This window comes from Miniopterus natalensis, chromosome 8 (assembly GCF_054644295.1).
Source record: "Miniopterus natalensis isolate mMinNat1 chromosome 8, mMinNat1.hap1, whole genome shotgun sequence".
NCBI lineage: Eukaryota > Metazoa > Chordata > Mammalia > Chiroptera > Miniopteridae > Miniopterus > Miniopterus natalensis.
In genome coordinates this window covers 23,049,253-23,066,735 of record NC_142088.1, presented here as the reverse complement: position 1 = coordinate 23,066,735, position 17,483 = coordinate 23,049,253, and the positions used below count along the sequence as shown (strand labels likewise).

The 17,483-nt window shown below is 43.4% G+C and overlaps 1 protein-coding gene across 3 annotated transcripts in view; it reads left to right on the top strand.

The window, feature by feature from the left end:
* Window positions 1–16,195, top strand: part of CFLAR (CASP8 and FADD like apoptosis regulator) — a 39,188-nt gene extending 22,993 nt beyond the window's left edge. For all 3 annotated transcript variants that reach the window (XM_016208832.2, XM_016208833.2, XM_016208834.2), the window contains exons 6-10: window positions 945–996; window positions 3,632–3,681; window positions 4,401–4,482; window positions 13,102–13,615; window positions 15,538–16,195. In XM_016208832.2, coding sequence (XP_016064318.2) covers window positions 945–996; window positions 3,632–3,681; window positions 4,401–4,482; window positions 13,102–13,615; window positions 15,538–15,676 — 837 coding nt within the window. In that variant the 3' untranslated portion in view covers window positions 15,677–16,195. The remainder of the gene's footprint in view (window positions 1–944; window positions 997–3,631; window positions 3,682–4,400; window positions 4,483–13,101; window positions 13,616–15,537) is intronic.
* Window positions 16,196–17,483: the final 1,288 nt, after the last annotated feature.

Sequence of the window (17,483 nt, the reverse complement as noted above, 5' to 3'; positions counted from 1 at the left end):
AGTGCCCATCAGTAGATGAGTGGATAAAAAGCTGTGGGACATTTACACCATGGAATACTATGCAGCTGTAAAGAAGAAGGATCTCGTACCCTTTGGGACAGTATGGATGGATCTGGAGAAAATTATGCTAAGTGAAATAAGCCAGGCAGAGAAAGACAAACATCACATGATCTCACTTATATGTGGAATCTAAAGAACTTAATAAACTGATGGACAGAACAGATTCAATGACATGGAAGCATGGATCAGACTGATGAATGTCAGAGGGATGGAGGAGGGGAGGTGGGTAGAGGAGGAGAGATTAACCAAAGAATTTATATGCATATATGCACAACCCAAGGACATGGACAATGGTATGGTGAGGGACTGAGGAGGGGGGTGGGACGGGGTGGAATGGGTCATTGGGGAGAAAAAGGGACATCTGTAATATTTTAAACAAAAATAAACCAAATAAATAAATAAATAAATAACTTGCTTGAGGTTACATAGCTAGTAAGTGGCAGAATCGAGATTTATAGCCAGTTTTATTTGGGCCAGAACTCCTGCTCTTAACCATACATACATTGCCTCTTTGTTAAAGGATCAGGTTGAATATCAATCGCATGTTCCAACAGATTGTTCTGTCTTGGAGCTCTGATAGCAACTCTACTATACCATAACAGCTTACATTATTGAGCTGTTTGGAAACCTTCTAATATGCTAGATAGGCATTCATTTACACATTAATTGTATTTTCACTTCTTAGAAGAGTTGCCTTGCTCTTTGGCTACAAGATATAGGAGTCATGGAGTTAATTGCTCTTGCTATTCTTCTTTAGATGATTTATCAGCAAAGGTGGTATTTTAATTTTTCCCTGGGTAAAAATCCTATTAAAACATTTAAAAAAGTGTAATATAATGTGACTCTGAAAAAACTAACAGGGATGTGACCTTATTCTTTATCAGAACGCGAGGAGTAAAGAACAAAGACTCATGGTGAAACAGCCTGCCATTCAAAGTAAGACTAACTTTTTTTTTTTACTCATTCTTTATAAATGCTTGATAATTCCAGTACAAAATGTTTTATTTTTTTAGAGCTGGCCATTTTCTTTATCTATACAGTCTAATTAAAGCTCTCAAAAGCAAAGGTAGTTAAACTCTTAAAATGTGTTCATTGGCATTTCTAGTTATTTACTGAATTCACTTATTTGAATTTAAACACCTCTTACCCTATTAGCTTCATCTTCTTGGCTATACATTTTTAAGAGATGTGACATTTCTACCCAAGATAGAACAAAAACCAGGCCATGTTAAACATAAATCTAGCCATGATAATGAACCATGTTAAATCAAATATCTAGCAGCAGGAAGAAGAAAGGTTACTGAGATCTTGTTTTATAGTCCATTTAATAAGTCTAGACACTCTATAGATGACATTCGCCTCCCCTAAAAGGAAAGAAAAAATACAATAAGAAACTAGTCATTTCAACCTGTATGATCTCTCTCATCTCTCTAACAGCAGCACACAGTCCCATCTTTTTTTTTAAAGTGTGTTGCTTTTGCTTGTCTTGAGCCCTCCCTGAAGTGAGGGCGGAGACTCAGTCACACTGCTGTGGAGACGGCTGTGCTTCAGAACTCCTGCAGGCAGGCAGGGCTTGATAGGCAGGTTAGGAGGGCTCCGTCTTACCTGAAGAGCTTGGACTTTGTCCTGTGTGCTGTGGAGATTGTGAACGTTGTTGTAGGGCAGTGGCCTGACAGAAGCCACCTGTGTGTGGCAGCCTAAGTGCTGCCTGCGTGCACCTGGAAACTGAAAAGCATTTTGCCCAGATTTGCCAGATGGTGAAGCTCATTCCTGTCATTTCCTACCTAAAACTCTGCTCTCCAGCAAAAGCTACTGAGGAGCAAATTAATTCCTGAAGTGACAGTATTTCTTAAAACACTGGGGAGGTGGTGAGAATTAGCATTCTGAAAGCTGTTTAAAGGGAAATAGGAGACCTGGTAGATTTGGATATAAATTAAAAACAGTCTGTGTTTTTTCCGCTGCACTAATGGCAGGTTTATCCTTGATTAGAATTATACAGGTGAGGTAAGTAAGTAAGGCTCCCCACACCCCTTATGATCCTAGGAGAACTAGTTACCTGCTTTGGCCTAGACATGGTTTATTTGCTAATAAAAAGAAGAAACCATTCTGATAACTTGGCCTTAATCTAATAGAAGTTTAAAATAATCAAACCAAGTAATCATATTAATTTGGATTTCTAAATAGATTTCATCTGAATGATGATAACTACAATTTATTAAGCTCTTACTAAGTGCCTTAAACAGATATAAGCATATTACATAGATTATTTTGTAATTTTAAAAATCCTGTTAATCCATAATTGCTAAAATAGAAAAAGATAAAGTGAAATTTCCTCTTAATTCCACATATCAGACATAACCACTATTAATGTTTGATTTATATACCTCTAGGACTCTTACTTTTTTGCACATAGATGTGTAAGTATATGCATGCAAATACATATTTTTAAGTATAATGGATCAATATTATATTATTTAGTAATCCATTTCTTGCTTAATATATCCTGTATATCTTTTCATGTCAAATACATGAAGATTTCTCTTATCCTTTTTAACAGTGCATAGTATTCCCTTATATGGACCATAATTTACCCTGTTTTCATGTTGGTAGACTTTTCATTTCTTTCTAGTTTAGGGTCGTTGTGAAAACAGTCATTCAGTAGATGTCCTTGGCATTTTTGCACAGTTCCTCTATTATTTTCATAAGATAAACTTCTAGAAGCAGAATTTGTTTTAAAGGGTGTTGCTAGTTCTTTAAAAAGAGTGAGTCAGCTTTTACAGCTTTGGTATTTGAAAGTGCTCATTTCCCCTAAACCTCATCAGTACTGGCATTTTTTTTGCCTGTCTTTAGACATTATTTCTCATTTTTGCAACAATAGTATAGAGTAGATATTGGTTTATTCACCTTAGAGATTTAAAAAACCCCTGAGACTTCAGGAAGAAACTTGCCCAGATTAGAGAGTTTGTCAGTGATGGTGCTAGGGTTTGAGCCAGCCCTTTATGGCTTTAAAACTGTTGGTTTCTCTACCTCCCTGGGCAAATAAAGTCATTTTTATCTAACAAAATGTGCTTTAGGCTCATCTACATTTGCTAAGCTCACTGTCTCCTCTCTTGCCATTGACATTTTATTTTATAATCTTCCAGTATCACTAGACTAAGAAAACATGGCCATCTGTTCAGTTTCTAAGGCTGTTCCCGTGGGGGTTGTCCATAGTTTTAGCACATGTAGGAAAGCTATTGATATTGTTTGTGGTGAAGTTATTACTCCCTGTCAGGTTAAAAACGCACCAGTAGCCTGGTCCTCACCTGGAGAAGGCAAGGGAGAGCCTTCTTTCACTTGCTGCTTAAGCAGTTTTTCTACGTGACCCCTGTTTAGCACGGATATTTGGGTTTCCTGTCAGGTTTTTCAGTGCGAGGGCAGAACCTTGGGGCTGAGTACAGCTGAGGAAAGAAGCGATCATAGGGGGAAGAAAAGAGGGGAAGAGACACCTGTGATACGAAGAAATGCAGCCAGCATGGGAGTGGGCTAAATCTCCTTCAGCTTTGTAAATGATTTCTCTCTCACCCTCCAGGAATACCAGTGAAGACATCCATTCAAGAATCAGGAGCATTTTTGCCTCAGGTACAGAATAAATGATCTGATTTGGTATTGTACTGTATGCACAGTACCTGTGGAGAACACCAGCTTCTTTAAAAATATCTATTAAGAATTTTTTGTGACATCGGTAGGGTTTTGAGAGTGTTATTTTCCTGGTACTCTCCTAAAGGAGAACTGTGGTTGTAGCAAAGAGAAACATGCGGAAGTGGATAGCATTAGTGAACTTTGGAATGCAAGGAAATTCCAAAAGTGGCGTTTCTCTTTTCAGCTGAGTGATTACGGAACATATCAGGAAGCAGCAACGCTGAACTTTGACTTGTTCTGGCTTTTTCTTAGGCTGATAGCCTCTTCCCTGTAAGGACAGGCAATAGAAGGCCTCCTTTTGTACTAGTTTGGAAAGATAGCACTTGTACAAACTCAGGTTACTAAGAAAACATGCAATCCATCTTTTCTCTGTTTCAAATTATCTTTGTCTTGCAAAGCTGAGACACGTATAAAGAGACTGTGGTTCTCATTAAAGTTAAATCAAAACGGAAATAGCTTGTTGTCTTAAGCTCATTACCTGAATAGAGGAAAAATATTATCTTAATGCGAAATGTCAACTGTGATGACTTCAGGCTCTATTGACGGACTTAGTTGCCAAAGGGATGCGTAAGAAAATCCCAAAGAAAAGGTAGTATATAGGTGAGACCTTGTAGAAACAGCTGTATGCAGTCTTTAATAATCCCTACTTTGTTTTTCAGCCCATACCTGAAGAGAGATACAGGATGCAGAGCAAGCCCTTAGGAATCTGCCTGATAATTGATTGCATAGGCAATGACGCAGGTAGGTGTGGATGCTGCAGATTAACTGATGCCTCCAGAGTGAGATCACAGCACAGGCAAGCTATATTTGCCAGTGTGATGAACACTAGCTGCTGTTATAAACCATGGTGCAAATCTGCATGGAGGGGAGTTTGATTTTCAACCGGTGTGCTGCAGGAATTTTTAAAACATGCAGTACCTGACTATTTAGTCAGGGGCAGTGACTTCTTTTCCCTTAGATTGTTAAATTAAAAAATGACAACAGCCAACACAACAATAGCCATTCGGTGTGAATGAATCAAAATCATTCCTTTTTTTTTGTCAGATCGACAAAAAATATATTTTTTGGTGTGCTGCAGAATTTTAGTAATTAGTTTATGTGCCATGAGATGAAAAAGGTTGAAAACTGCTAGGCTGGGGGGAACTTTGTTCCATATGGTCATTTAGTGGCTTCATCATCTGAGGTCCTGGAGTTTCCCACAGGATCCTCTCCATCTGGCTGGTGGATAAAGGAAGTACATTGTTGTGCTCGCGGGATGCGAAGAAAACTCGAGACATGGAGAATGTAGAATTCAGGTGGAGATGCAGAGGGTTGAGGCTCTGGAGGAGCTGCAACAACCCTCCTCACCATCCAGCGATTTTTATTGTGAGCCACAGAAAAGCGGGTGTTAGAGAAAGTGATCAGTAGAAACCATAAAATGCGCAAGAACAAATGGCTTTGTTCTGAGCTATGTGCTTAGTATTTTCCTTATGGCCATAACTCTCCTGGAGGCAAGCTTCCTAGAAAGATAAGGATCTGTTTCCTTTCCTGGCAGAAAGGTTTCGGTTGCTTTCCAAGGGGATTTCTGCAATTCCCGGAAGCTTGCCGACCAACTCCTTCAGAGTTTGTTTGTTCTTTGCTGGCCTTTTCCTGCATACATGATCTCACATGCAGTTGGGCACCAGGCCAGAGTGCTGTGCATCATTTCTACCCAGATTCCACTTCTCGGAGTTCACTCATATGGCCCCACCTAACCCAGTGGGCAAGGAAGTTAGTCTAGCTGTGTGTGAGAAGGAAACTGGAAGGGGATTTGGGGAACACAGAGCATTTTGTCTGGCAAAAAGGCATAATTTTTGAAAGTTGGTGAACTTTAGTCTTGTCTTTCCATGCCGGATGCTGCGGCAAAGAGCAGTCCTGGGACCTGGGGTGGGGTGGGGTGGGGGAATGTAAAATGAAAGGCTTTCTGGCTTCAGTATTACCAGATGCCCCATCATTTCACCCAGAGAGATACCATTAAACTTTCTGGGTAACATTAAAAATATGATAAGTGTGTGTTCTCTTAGAGGCAGTGTGTCCCTTAGTTCTGTACCCTGCACTTCCGTTGTCGCCCCGAGTCTGTGCTACCTGTGTGTCACCATTGTTTGGATCTGAATTGATTCTTTTGCCCAGTTGTGGGTGGATGTCTGACTCAAATGAGATCAGTCACTGATGACGCATCTAAAGAGGATGAGAAGAATCTAGTCAAGTGGAATAACATTATGTTTAATTACTTATCTCTTCCTTAAAAGGATTGATCATTCTGTTTCCCCAGTTTCCTTCCAGCTTTCCAACATTCTCTTAGAATGTATCAGAGCTATCTTTTAGGCTTACTTTAAGTGTTAACATGGTGAGATTTATGGGAAGAGAATATAACAGCAGATCAAATTAGCAAATATTAGGCTCGATGTCCTAGGATTTCGGGTATGATCTCACTTCTTCATGCCCTATTTTTAGTTAGATGTGAGAAATGCTGATTCCTCACCCCTAGATAAGTGTCCTTTCTTTTATAGCCATTAGTATCAATATAAGGATGAGAAGATATTTTCTCAGTGAGTAACTTCTTGCTTTTAAAGAGACTGTGTAGTTGTCTTCTGCTTTCCATTTTGGTTTCATTCATTAGAGTTCCCAGGTGCACATAGTGCAGGATGTACATCCGTTGTATAAAGAGAATTATTATAAAGATAAAGCCATGATCTGCTGTGAATTTGTGACTAAAATCCATCGTCTGTGCTTGTTTCCCTTGCTGGGTTATGGGCCTCTTGCTGGCAGGGATGGAATGTGGATTTATATATTTCTGCATTTCAGGAGCATGGTTAGAATTGGTCCCTGGACTATGACTGCAAGGGTGTGAATCATCGCTCTGCCATGTTCTAGCTTGTGACCTTGTGCAGATTTTCTCTCTATGTCTCAGTTTCTCTTCTGTAAAATGGGTTAATAACAGGACTCGCCTCATATGAAGGTTGGGAGGAGTGGGTGAGTAAAGGGCTTAGAGCAGTGCCTGGCACACTGTGAATGTGTACTAAGTGCCAGCTAACATTATTTCCCCAATTTGTTTAATTTTAGTTGCAAACCACTAAGCTAGAACTTGGGTGGTACATGGAGTCTGATCCCAGACGAATGAGGGACTAGGGAACTGGGGGCCTGAGGCCTGCGCTGGGCTCTGCTGAGTGGAGCAGGTCCCCACAGGCTGGGGCCAAGTGGAATGGAGGGGTATTCTTGAGAGATCATAACTTCTGAGGAACTGCCCAGGTGGAAAGCTAGGCAGACCACTCCTACCAGTCATCATTGTGAATGGGCTTGGCAGAGAAAGAGAATCTTGAGTACCAAGACTAGGGTGGGGTGAGGGAAGTCAGGAAGACCTGATTAGAGAGAAAGATGGAAAGGAGGGTAGAATTGGAGGTGGAGTCTGGGGCACCTGTGTCTTTGGCTTGATGTATGAGCAGGTATTGGGCTCTGGTGCATTTATATGCCTGCTTCCTTGACTCAAGCTGTCCCTGCCTCTGGGAACAAAACAAATAACAGGGCTTGAGGCCTCTTATACAACCCCTCCTGGGCACAGGTGGCCAATTAAGAGGTTAGAAACTAGACAGCACACTTGACTACCTTTGTTCTGTGGCTTTTATCTGCTGAGGGGTCCAGAATCCATCGTAAGCCCAGCTGAGACTTAGAGCAGCTGGAGAGTGTTAATTAAAATGAGTGGAAGGAACAGTCTCTTTTTCTCACACCCTCTTTCTAGGCCTCTCACTCTTGCCAACTCCCCTCTTGGAGATTTTTCACTGTGGCCTGGAATCCTGCTTTGGCTAACAGTAGTCTTAATTACACCCAGTACTCCTCATTTCTTCATTTCCATCTGAACAGCATGGAGACTTCATCTAGAGTGATTGTGTGGGGTTTCCTTTGTCTCTTTCCTAGTTACCTTTGTCATGTTGTTAATGTTGGACATTTGGGATGATTGTAGGAGTCAGGTGATAAACATTACCAACTGAGACAAGGGATCTGAAAGAAACTTAACAGTAACACGATAATACTAATTTGGGAGTGGTAGTGATCAGAGTGTAAATTTATTAAAAACCTATGTGCCAGGTATTTTGCTAATTCCTTTACTTGGATTGTCACTTAATCTTCGTAAATAGTACTGTAAGATAGGTACTATTATCCCCATTTTCAAGGTGAGCAAGCAGAGCACAGTGAACTCCCTTTCCTAACTTCTCTAGTAACTGATAAAGCTGTGATTTGAAAGCTTGGCTCCAAAGCCTCTGCTCTTAGCTACTTTGCTATAATGTAAGTTTCATGTGGGGAGCTTATCCATCCCTTCCACTGTGTCTCCAGTACCTGGAACAGTGCCTGGCATGTTGGAGCTCAATAAATATTTGGTGGGTGAATGAATGAAGGAATAAGCTCTTCTAATCTCAGTGTGTTTCTAAAACCATCCTTTGTATCTGCAGAATTTAGCAGACTCTTATACCTACCTATCTTCTGTCCTTAAAAAAATAAAATAAAAAGAGACTTTTACCCAGAGAGTATGCAAGTCCCCCAAAATATTTATAGGTTTGTTCTTCCTTTATCTCATAAATGTTTACCGAGTACCTACTATGTGCAAAACACCATGCTTGGCCCTGTATGAAGCATATTTGGAGGCTATGAGGCACAGTCTGGTCTCAGAGCCACTCTGTGAACAACACTGAAGTGATTGTTTCAGTGGCTTGTTCTTGAAAAGAATCCTTACAGAGGTCAGTAACTCTTCTTGGAGCAGACATGGAGGCTTAGGGATTTGGAGCTAGTTATCTCAGTTTGGTAGAATTAAGAAACAAGTCTTGCCTGGCTGGGCGTGGCTGAGCAGTTGAGCGTCGACCCAGGATCCAGGCGATCGGGGTTCGATTCCCTGTCAGGGCCATGCCTGGGTTGCGGGCTCGATCCCCAGTCGGGGGCGTGCAGGAGGCAGCCGATCAATGACTCTCTCATCATTGATGTTTCTATCTCTCTATGAAATCAATAAAGACATATTAAAAAAAAAAAAAAGAAACAAGTCTTGATATTGTGTCATCTGTGTACTGATTTGTGGTGCCCTAAGGTAGCGCTGACTTTTGACCTTGTTAGGAGCGGGGAAGTGAATGTCTCTCCCATCACAGACAGATGAACTCTGGGCCTTAATAAAGCTCTGGTTGGTTTGTAGGCTCCTGAATAAAATATTTTAGAAATCATTTCTTCCTCTTTCTTTTCTCCCTGGCTCTTTCTGAAAAGCTTGAAGATCTTTCTGTACTGTTTAAGCAGGTAAAGACTTTGATTTTTCTAGCAGATGCTGCATACTTCCTTTGTAAATCTTGAATAAGTAAATATCCTCTTCTAACAGGGCAAAGGAGATGTGAAAGCCAGATAGTTTGTGGAGATGCTTTGTAGGTGGTGCTGACCCCCACTAACGGCCAGAAGAACCCACTCGCCCCCTCATTTCAGAAAGTCGGTTTCTGAAAAACAATTAAGTTTACAAAGAATAAGGCTGGGTTAGGAGTGGAATTTCCAGTGTGAGTTGAATGAGAACTGCCGTTTGAAGTTTTATTTCCTACTCAGCCTCCAAGTTTTTCTTCCCCTATATGCAGGAAATGACAAGGCAGTCGCCGTGCTGTTTAAGGACACAGAAACTGACTGCTCTGAACCCATTTTAGTTTCAGAGGTAGAGACTTTTTTCTGGGTTCTAAGGAGGCAGATTCCATGAGAAAGATGTACCACAGGCTCCATGATTTGATTTGAAATGCCTGCCTTTATTTCCTTTAAAGTTATTACCTTATATTTATAAGCAATCACGGCTTGCAAAGCATCTTGACAGAAACCTCATTGGATCCCCACAGCCACCTTTTGGAGAACATAGTAGAGGCATCAGTATTAATCCCATTTTATAGGTGAGTAAACTAAGGCTGTACCTTGTTCAGCTTTACGCTGTTGCCACCCCTTTGATCCTATAAATTAGACTGGGCATCTCGGTGTTCTTGCTGGCCCAGCAAAGAAAGTTGCAGTTCCCCGCTGACATCAGTCACCAGGCCACCTCACAGTCTGATAGAGGAAAGATGTGATATTAATGGGAAACGTCGGCTGCAGTGACATCAGACTGGTCTCTTGAGTGACTGTCTTTCCAGAAGGATATTTAAAGGATGCTCCATCTTGGTCTGAGGCCTGTCCAGATCTGATGTTCTTCTTGTCCTGTTCTCAGCACTGGGGACTTGTATGCTTTTTGGCTTCGCCTCCAGAGTTAGCCTTTTTTCTCCTGTTCTGGTAGGTAAAGGGCTTCCTGCCCTGACCTCGGATTCCCATCCCCTTCTTAGCCCCTCTGCTGGTGTTCGTCATCTGTCAGGACTAGGCAGAGTTCGGACTCAGCAAGTAAGTTGAGCGAGGAGCCCGGACTTAATCTCAGATCTTGTGATTCCAAGACTGGTTCCTCTTTTGCCCTGCACCACACCTGCCTGCTCGCTGCCACGCGACAAGCTGCTGTTCCAGCGGGAACCCACAGGGAGCCCAGATAAAGGAAAGGTGGAAGGCACCGGACCGACCGCATTCGTCCTGTCCCAGCTGGACCCCTGCCTGTCAGCTTGGGAAGAGACTATGGGTTTCTTTCAAGGGCTTTGATAAAGAAGGAAATCTCTCAAGGAGAGAGGGTTTTGAAAGAAGTGAACCATTCTTTTTTTAATTTTTATTTTTTTAATGTATATTGATTTCAGAGAGAGGAAAAGGAGGGGGAGAGAGAGAAACATCAATGGGGCTGCCTAGACCACAACCAGGGCATGTGCCCTGACCGGGATTTGAACCCGGGTCGCCAGGATCCCAGGTTGATGCTCAACCGCTGAGCCATGCCAGCTGGGCATAACCACTCTGGGATAACAAGTAAACAAAGCTTTGAGCTGGTGTTTCCCTATTTGCTTCTGCCCCCTGGAGGAGCGACTACTCCATGATCAGAGATATGTGGATCCTGAAAGGAACCATTTGGAATAAAACTAGGGACCTAGTCCAGGCTTTCTAGTTGTACACTCCCGGGTTCCAACCTGAGCGCAGTGCCGGGAGCTGAAGCCTTGCCCACACCCTCAGAGGTGAGGGCCAGGGGCACGTGGCTAAGCCTTTTCTGCTACACTGAGATTTCGTGAGGACAAGTGAGTTATTTAGTAGGATATCAGCAACCTGTGTGTTATGTCCTTCATTTCCCTGATAATACTTATTTATCATCGAGTTTTAAGGAGATGGGCACCTTCTTGATATCTTTTCATTATTATGTGATATATAAAATTCATTCTTTTCACCCTTACCTGTGGGCTAGGCAGAGGAGAAAAGTAAGCTGTCCCACTACAGTCTTAAGTCATGGTTATTGCCATTACCGTTTCCTGACAGGAGAGATCAAAGGACTTAGCTGAATTATTTATCTACTAATGTGTACAGATCACTCCAAAATTTAGTAGCTTAGAAGAACAAGTTTCTGTGGGTTGGGAGCTTACTAGTGGTAGCTGGCTGATCTGGCCCAGAGCCTCTCAGGAGGGAGTGGTCAGAGGCTCGAGTGGGATTACAGGATCTTCTCAGGTGGCTCACTCACGTGGCTGGGGTGTTGGTGTGAGGCGTTTGTTCTTCATGTGAGCCTCTCCACGGGACTCCTTGAGTGTTCTCAGGACATGGCAGCTGGCTTCCCCTGGAGTAAGCAGTTCAAAAGAGAGAAAGAACCAGCGGAAGCCACATCCTTTTTGGGATCTAGCTTTGGAAGTCATAATATCCCATTTGCCACATTCCATTCATTAGACACGAGTTACCAAGTGTGGTCCACATTCAAGGGGAGGGAATTACTCTTTATCTTTTAAAGGGAGGAGTACCGAAGAATTTGTGGACATATTTAAAACTGTTGCATCTGGTAGGATGTGGGGCCACAGGGAAACCCAGCTCTCCTGAGTGGAAAATTCTACTAGATCCCCTGTGTGAATGTGTCTAGACACTGCTCATGGCTGAGTGAATTAAATTCAGAGCACTCAGGCCAGCTCTTATTTGCCCAGTGGCTGTTATTCCAGCTTTTTCTTTACCCAAGGCTGTGTTTCTTTTCCTACCTTTTGTCTTTTTCCTATTTCCTGCTGAGAAGCCAGGAGAGATATTTTGATTACTTACTTTCACTTTCGTATTTTATTAGTGGTCGGTCGAGTTCGCAGAGCAAGAAAGTGAAAACTCTTGGTTCAAGCTGTGAGTCTGAATTATTTGGGACTATTCAGACTTCAGATTGTTCCCATTTAGTGTAGAGAATTGAGAATTTGTCATAAACAGTTATGTGCTACCTTCAGTTATGTATCTCCCCTTGATGCTTTTTGTGATGCCTAAACTAGCAGGAGGTGGGACCCCTTTGTTCCTTGGTGGAAGTCATATGTGTTCTAATTATTCTTATGTTGTTTGGCCTGGGGTGAATGCAGTGGTAGGCTTCTGGAAGATCATTCCCCAGGGGAAGAAGAGAGGTGGGAACATAGTCACAAGACATGGAAACAAACCCAGAGAAGTTCATGGGCTAATAGTTTTGGTGACAACTTGAATTAGGAGATACTTGTTTAGCCTCTGGGCTTAGGACAGAACAGTTTTCTGCCTTGCAAATGAGCTAAAAACTGGAGACATCTCTCAGACAGGAAACAACTTAATGAGTGGCTCAAAAGAATGTGGAATTTTTGAGCGTGGAAAAGAAAGATGTTTCTCTTTGCTATTAGAAAGGTAAAACAATTCAGGAGCCTGTGTACATTTCTCCAGTGAAGGTAAACTGAGCAGATGGAAAAGTAGACTGGGTAGAGTGTCTAGAGTTCCAAGGCCATAGAAACTTCTAGAATATGGACAAAAAGATTTAAGAAAAGAGACTAGGAACTAATTTTTATTGAGCACCAGGAGGTTTATTTGTATTATCTCATTTAATCCTCACAGCGTTCTCATTGGGTGGGTCTCACCACTTCCATTTAAAGCTAGGAAGACCCACTTCCTAAAGAGCATGCCGCCCATAGGTGTGGCAAGTCGGCAGACTCGAAGTCTGCTTTTCCTACTGCCTTCTACTGCTTCTGGAGCCAAGGTCAATCCAGGATTCCTGCAAACTAGGAGAAGATTCTTTAGGAGCACTGTAGGAAATCTTGGCCAAGGGTTCCCACTGCTTAGTGGGAGGTCAAACTGGGAAGCAGGTCATGAGAGAAACTGGAGAGCCTGGAAATGGTCACAACTTACATCTTAGGGGTCTCCATATCATCCTGCAGCAAGTGGAGGTGAGGGAACTCGTGACCCATGCCACCCTTTCTGCAGCTGTTTGGATCTGTGCTCTGCAAATGTATCCATTGCTATGTATTTGTTTGCGTTTTTTCGTAGAGAATCTGCGAGACACCTTCACTTCCCTGGGCTATGAAGTCCGGCGTTCCTTATATCCAACTGTGGACAATATAATTCGTGTTCTTTACCAAGTTTCCCATATGACTCAACACCAAGACTACGACAGCTTTGTGTGTGTCTTGGTGAGCCGAGGGGACTCCCAGAGGCTGTTTGGCGTGGATCGAACTCACTCAGGGTTGGCTTTGGATCAGATCAGGAGAATGTTCATGGGAGATACATGCCCTTCTCTCTTGGGAAAGCCGAAGATCTTTTTTATTCAGAACTACGTGGAGTCAGAGAGCCGCTTGGAGGACGGCAGCAGCCTCCTGGAGGTCGACGGGCTATCAGCAAGCAATATGGATTCCAGGCCAAGGCAGCCGGGGGCCAGCACGGTTCACCAAGAAGCTGATGTCTTCTGGAGCCTGTGTGAAGCAGATGCATCTCTGCTGACACAGCGCTTAAACTCACCATCCGTGTACCTACAGCACCTCTCCCAAAAATTGCGGCAACAAAGGTGAGCCACCCAGGCGTGGCTGATCCCTGGACCACTTGTTTATTTTCCTGCTACTGATATAGAGATTCCCACTGCCATGCTTGATGCCCTCTTCTCGGCAGAGAGGAAAGGGGATTTTTCATTCTCTGGTAGGGTTGCCTGAGGAGTATGATATAGACCCTGCACAGTGTATGAATGCTTTGTGCTTTAGGAGGTCACTTATTAGCCAGCTTATAGTTTGGATATTTTTCTTCAAAATTAACAAAATTTTAATTATTTTTTCTTATTACAAAAGCGATATATACGCTTTATTGAAAAAAATCATTGAAAATAGATGCTGAAAACAGAATATAAAAAGCAGTTATAATCCTACTTTTTATTTATTTTAAAATTTATTTTTATTTTTTAAAAATTGTTCGCATTATTACAGATGTCCCCCGCTTTCCCCCTTTTTGCCCCCTTTCACCCAACTCCCACCCTACCCCAGGACTTTCCCACACTATTGTCTATGTCCACTATTGTCTGTTGCCTGTGTTATGCATATATGTTTGGTTAATCTCTTCCCTATAATCCTACTTTTAGAACCAACGTCTGTGAACCAAATCTTGATATATTGCCTTCCAGATCCTTTTTGGAAGGATACTCACACAATCATATATTAATATTTTTGAAGCCAAAATAGAATCACCTACCATTACTTTATAATCTGCTTTTAGTTTGTGCAACAGTATATCACTATTTTTACATGTCAGTAGTCACATTTCTACAGCATTGTTTTATTTTTTTAGAGAGAAAGAGAGGGGGAGAGAGAAACATCAGCTGACTGCTTCTCGCACTTGCCCCAACCAGGGACTGAACCCACATCCTGGGCATGTGCCCTGACTAGGAGTTGAACTGGTGACCTTTCAGTGTATGGGACAGATGCTCCAACTGACTGAGCCACACTGGCCAGGGATCTACAGCATTGCTTTTCATGTCTGCAGAGTAACCCATAATATGGCTATAGCATAATTTTGACCAATCTTCCAGTCATTGGATTATGTTTTGCTTTCCCAAAAAGAAAGTGTTAATATCTTTGTAGCTCAGTATTTGTGTTGATCTTTAATTGTTTTCTTCGGAGTATTCCCAGAAGTGGAATTACTGTGTCAGACGATATGTGTTTTTAAAGCCTTTGATGCTTCTCAGACTGTCCTCCAGTACAGTTAGACCAGCTTCGTCTGAGAGGGCCTGGGTCCCCAAGTTCCCATCGACACTGCATACTCTTATATTTCCCCAAGTCTTGACAATTTGATAGGTAAAAAATGGTACCTGACTCTTCAGGTCTGCAAGTTTTTATTATATAGACATTTTTTATATTTATTGGCAAGAATACTTTTGTAAGGGAAACATGGTGACCTGGTTTCCACTAAGCTGAATGAAGCCACACTGCACCCCAAATGTAAGATTAGTAGTCTTTTTTCAGATTCCCTCTCCAATTACAATTTAGAATGATGTTTCTGAGCCACCTGTGAGATGCATTCTACTATAGCTCTGGGGACCCCAGGAATAGATCTCGTGTCCTACAACCCCCAACCCCTTAGTGGTGGTTCAGCAGTAAAGGGAGCCCAGAGCAGGAGCGACCGTTTTCCAAGGTAGACATTTGGTGTGCCAGTGGTATTATGGCCTTTACATGCGTCCTGCATTTGCACAGACAGTCCAGGTGGGTTACTGTTTGGCTGGCGTGTCTCCAGAGTAAGACTCAGTTGCCCTTTGGGGAAGGGGACTGAGGTCAGCGGGCTAGAGTGCTGCAAGCTGGTTTGAATCACTAAGCACCTTGTAAAGTGTTTAGAGAGGAACAATTTCAAAGCACTTTCAGATCAGTTGGCTCATTTCACCCTAATGACAATCCGTCTCCTCTTTGATATTTGCGCGCCGTTAATTTTTGCCTTTCTCCTTCCCTCCAGAAGGCAGCCACTTGTGCAACTCCACCTTCAACTGAATGACACTGTGTGTGAGTGGAACAGCAGAGTGCCTTGCAAGGAGAGGTACCGCATCGTGCTGCAGCATACGCTGAGAAAGACCCTCATTCTCTCTTGCAAATGAAAAGGCAAAGGCCCTTTTTCAGTCTTTCACTCTCCATCACTATCCCGCAGAGAATGGCTGCACCTCTCACAGCCACATCAGAAATACAACTAAAATACAGAAGCACCCTCACTCAGAGCCTCCTGAAATCTGGCTGCACAGAAGCCCCACAACCAGGGAACTGAAGAAGCAACGAGACCGGGAGGAGGGGCCGAGGTGCGGGCTGGAGACGTGGGCAGATCTGGGCTGAAGCCTGGAGACTCAGCCTCGGAGGGACATCTCGGCGGTAGAAGTTTCCCCGTGAAGTGAAGGGTCCCGGCCCCACATCAGGCGCCGCCCAGCCCAGGGTGCCCTGGGCTGGAAAGAGAAGTCCCACCACTTCAGGCTGTAAAAGACAGTGGGGACTGTCGCTGAGGGCCTCCCAGACAGAAGAGCTGGCGGAGGCCGTTGCTCCTTTGGCGAGTCCTCCCCGCACACAGCCGCAGGCAGGCGCCATCTTTGAATCTCCAGCACCTGACTCACGCCTTTGGCCCCGCCCCATGATTCCCGGAGGCCCCGCCCCTCCCCACCTGCAGCTAATCCAGGCCATTTCCAGGGGCTTTTCTGTGCAAGCGGCCTCTCGAGCCTCATGCTTAGGACTTTCCTAAAATCTCTCAAACAAGCAGCAGCGGGCCCCATATGGCTTGATAAGTGGCCCCAGGCCTGGCACTAGCGGCAGCTGCACTGGCTCATAGCTTGGCCTCTCCTGGGCACCTCCAAGCCCAGCACAAGGAGCAGCCAACTACGGGTTGCTGTGTAGCTCATGCTGGGTGGCCCTGGGCAAGGCATTGACAGAGGCTGACTTTGTACCTCCCGGGAGGCCCCAGAGACAGTGCACCTGGTGGGCAGACTCGACCACGCTGGATTAAAACCCTACCACATCCACGAGTGACACACTCAAAGGGCGCACTTGGTGAACACCAAAGCTCCACTGAAGTAAATCCTGATCCATAGGGTTGTCTCCAGCACGCCAGCTCCTTAGCCGTAGTTGCAGCTGGTCCTCACAGCCGATTGGCCTGGGGGTCAATTCCTCCCAGTGATGCCAACAACAACCAAGGCTCAACTACAACAGGACAGTGCACACAGCACACACAGGAAAGCACCTAGAAGGTCCAGCTCAGGTGACTGGGGAGGCTGAGCCACTGGGCCCTACAGGACACCTACTACACAAAGCCACTCTACAAATTCCAGGAGCCAAAATGTGGAGGCAAAGAAACCTGTCCCAAAGAAAAGAACAGAAGAAATCTCCAGAAAAGGAACTAAATGAAATAGAACCAAGTAGGCTACTAGATACAGAGTTCAGAATTATGGTTATAAGCATGCTCAAAGATTTTTTGTAACTTACTTTCCCCTGTGTATTCTTATTATAGTCTAATTTCTATTCCTATTTAAAACTAAAAGTAGTAATATGGTACCTTGTATTATATTGAGCATTGAATTTTGAAAATTTTTCACATTAATGTGTGCCTTTTTGGTTCTAGATGACCAAGTAGTGTATCATTCAGAATGTTTTAGATGCGTCCTGGCCAGTTTGGCTCAGTGGTTAGAGAGTCAGCCCTTGGACTGAAGGGTCCCAGGTTCGATTCCGTCCACGGATACATGCCTCGGTTGCAGGGTTTAACGCTCGCCCAGGTCAGGGTGCTTGCAGGGACAACCAATCAATGTGTGTCTCTCGCATTGATGTTTCTCTCTTTCTCTCTCTCTCTCCCTCTTCCACTCTCTCTGAAAAGCAATGAAAAAAATATCCTTAGGTGAGGATTTAAGAAAAAAAAGAATGTTTTAGATGCAA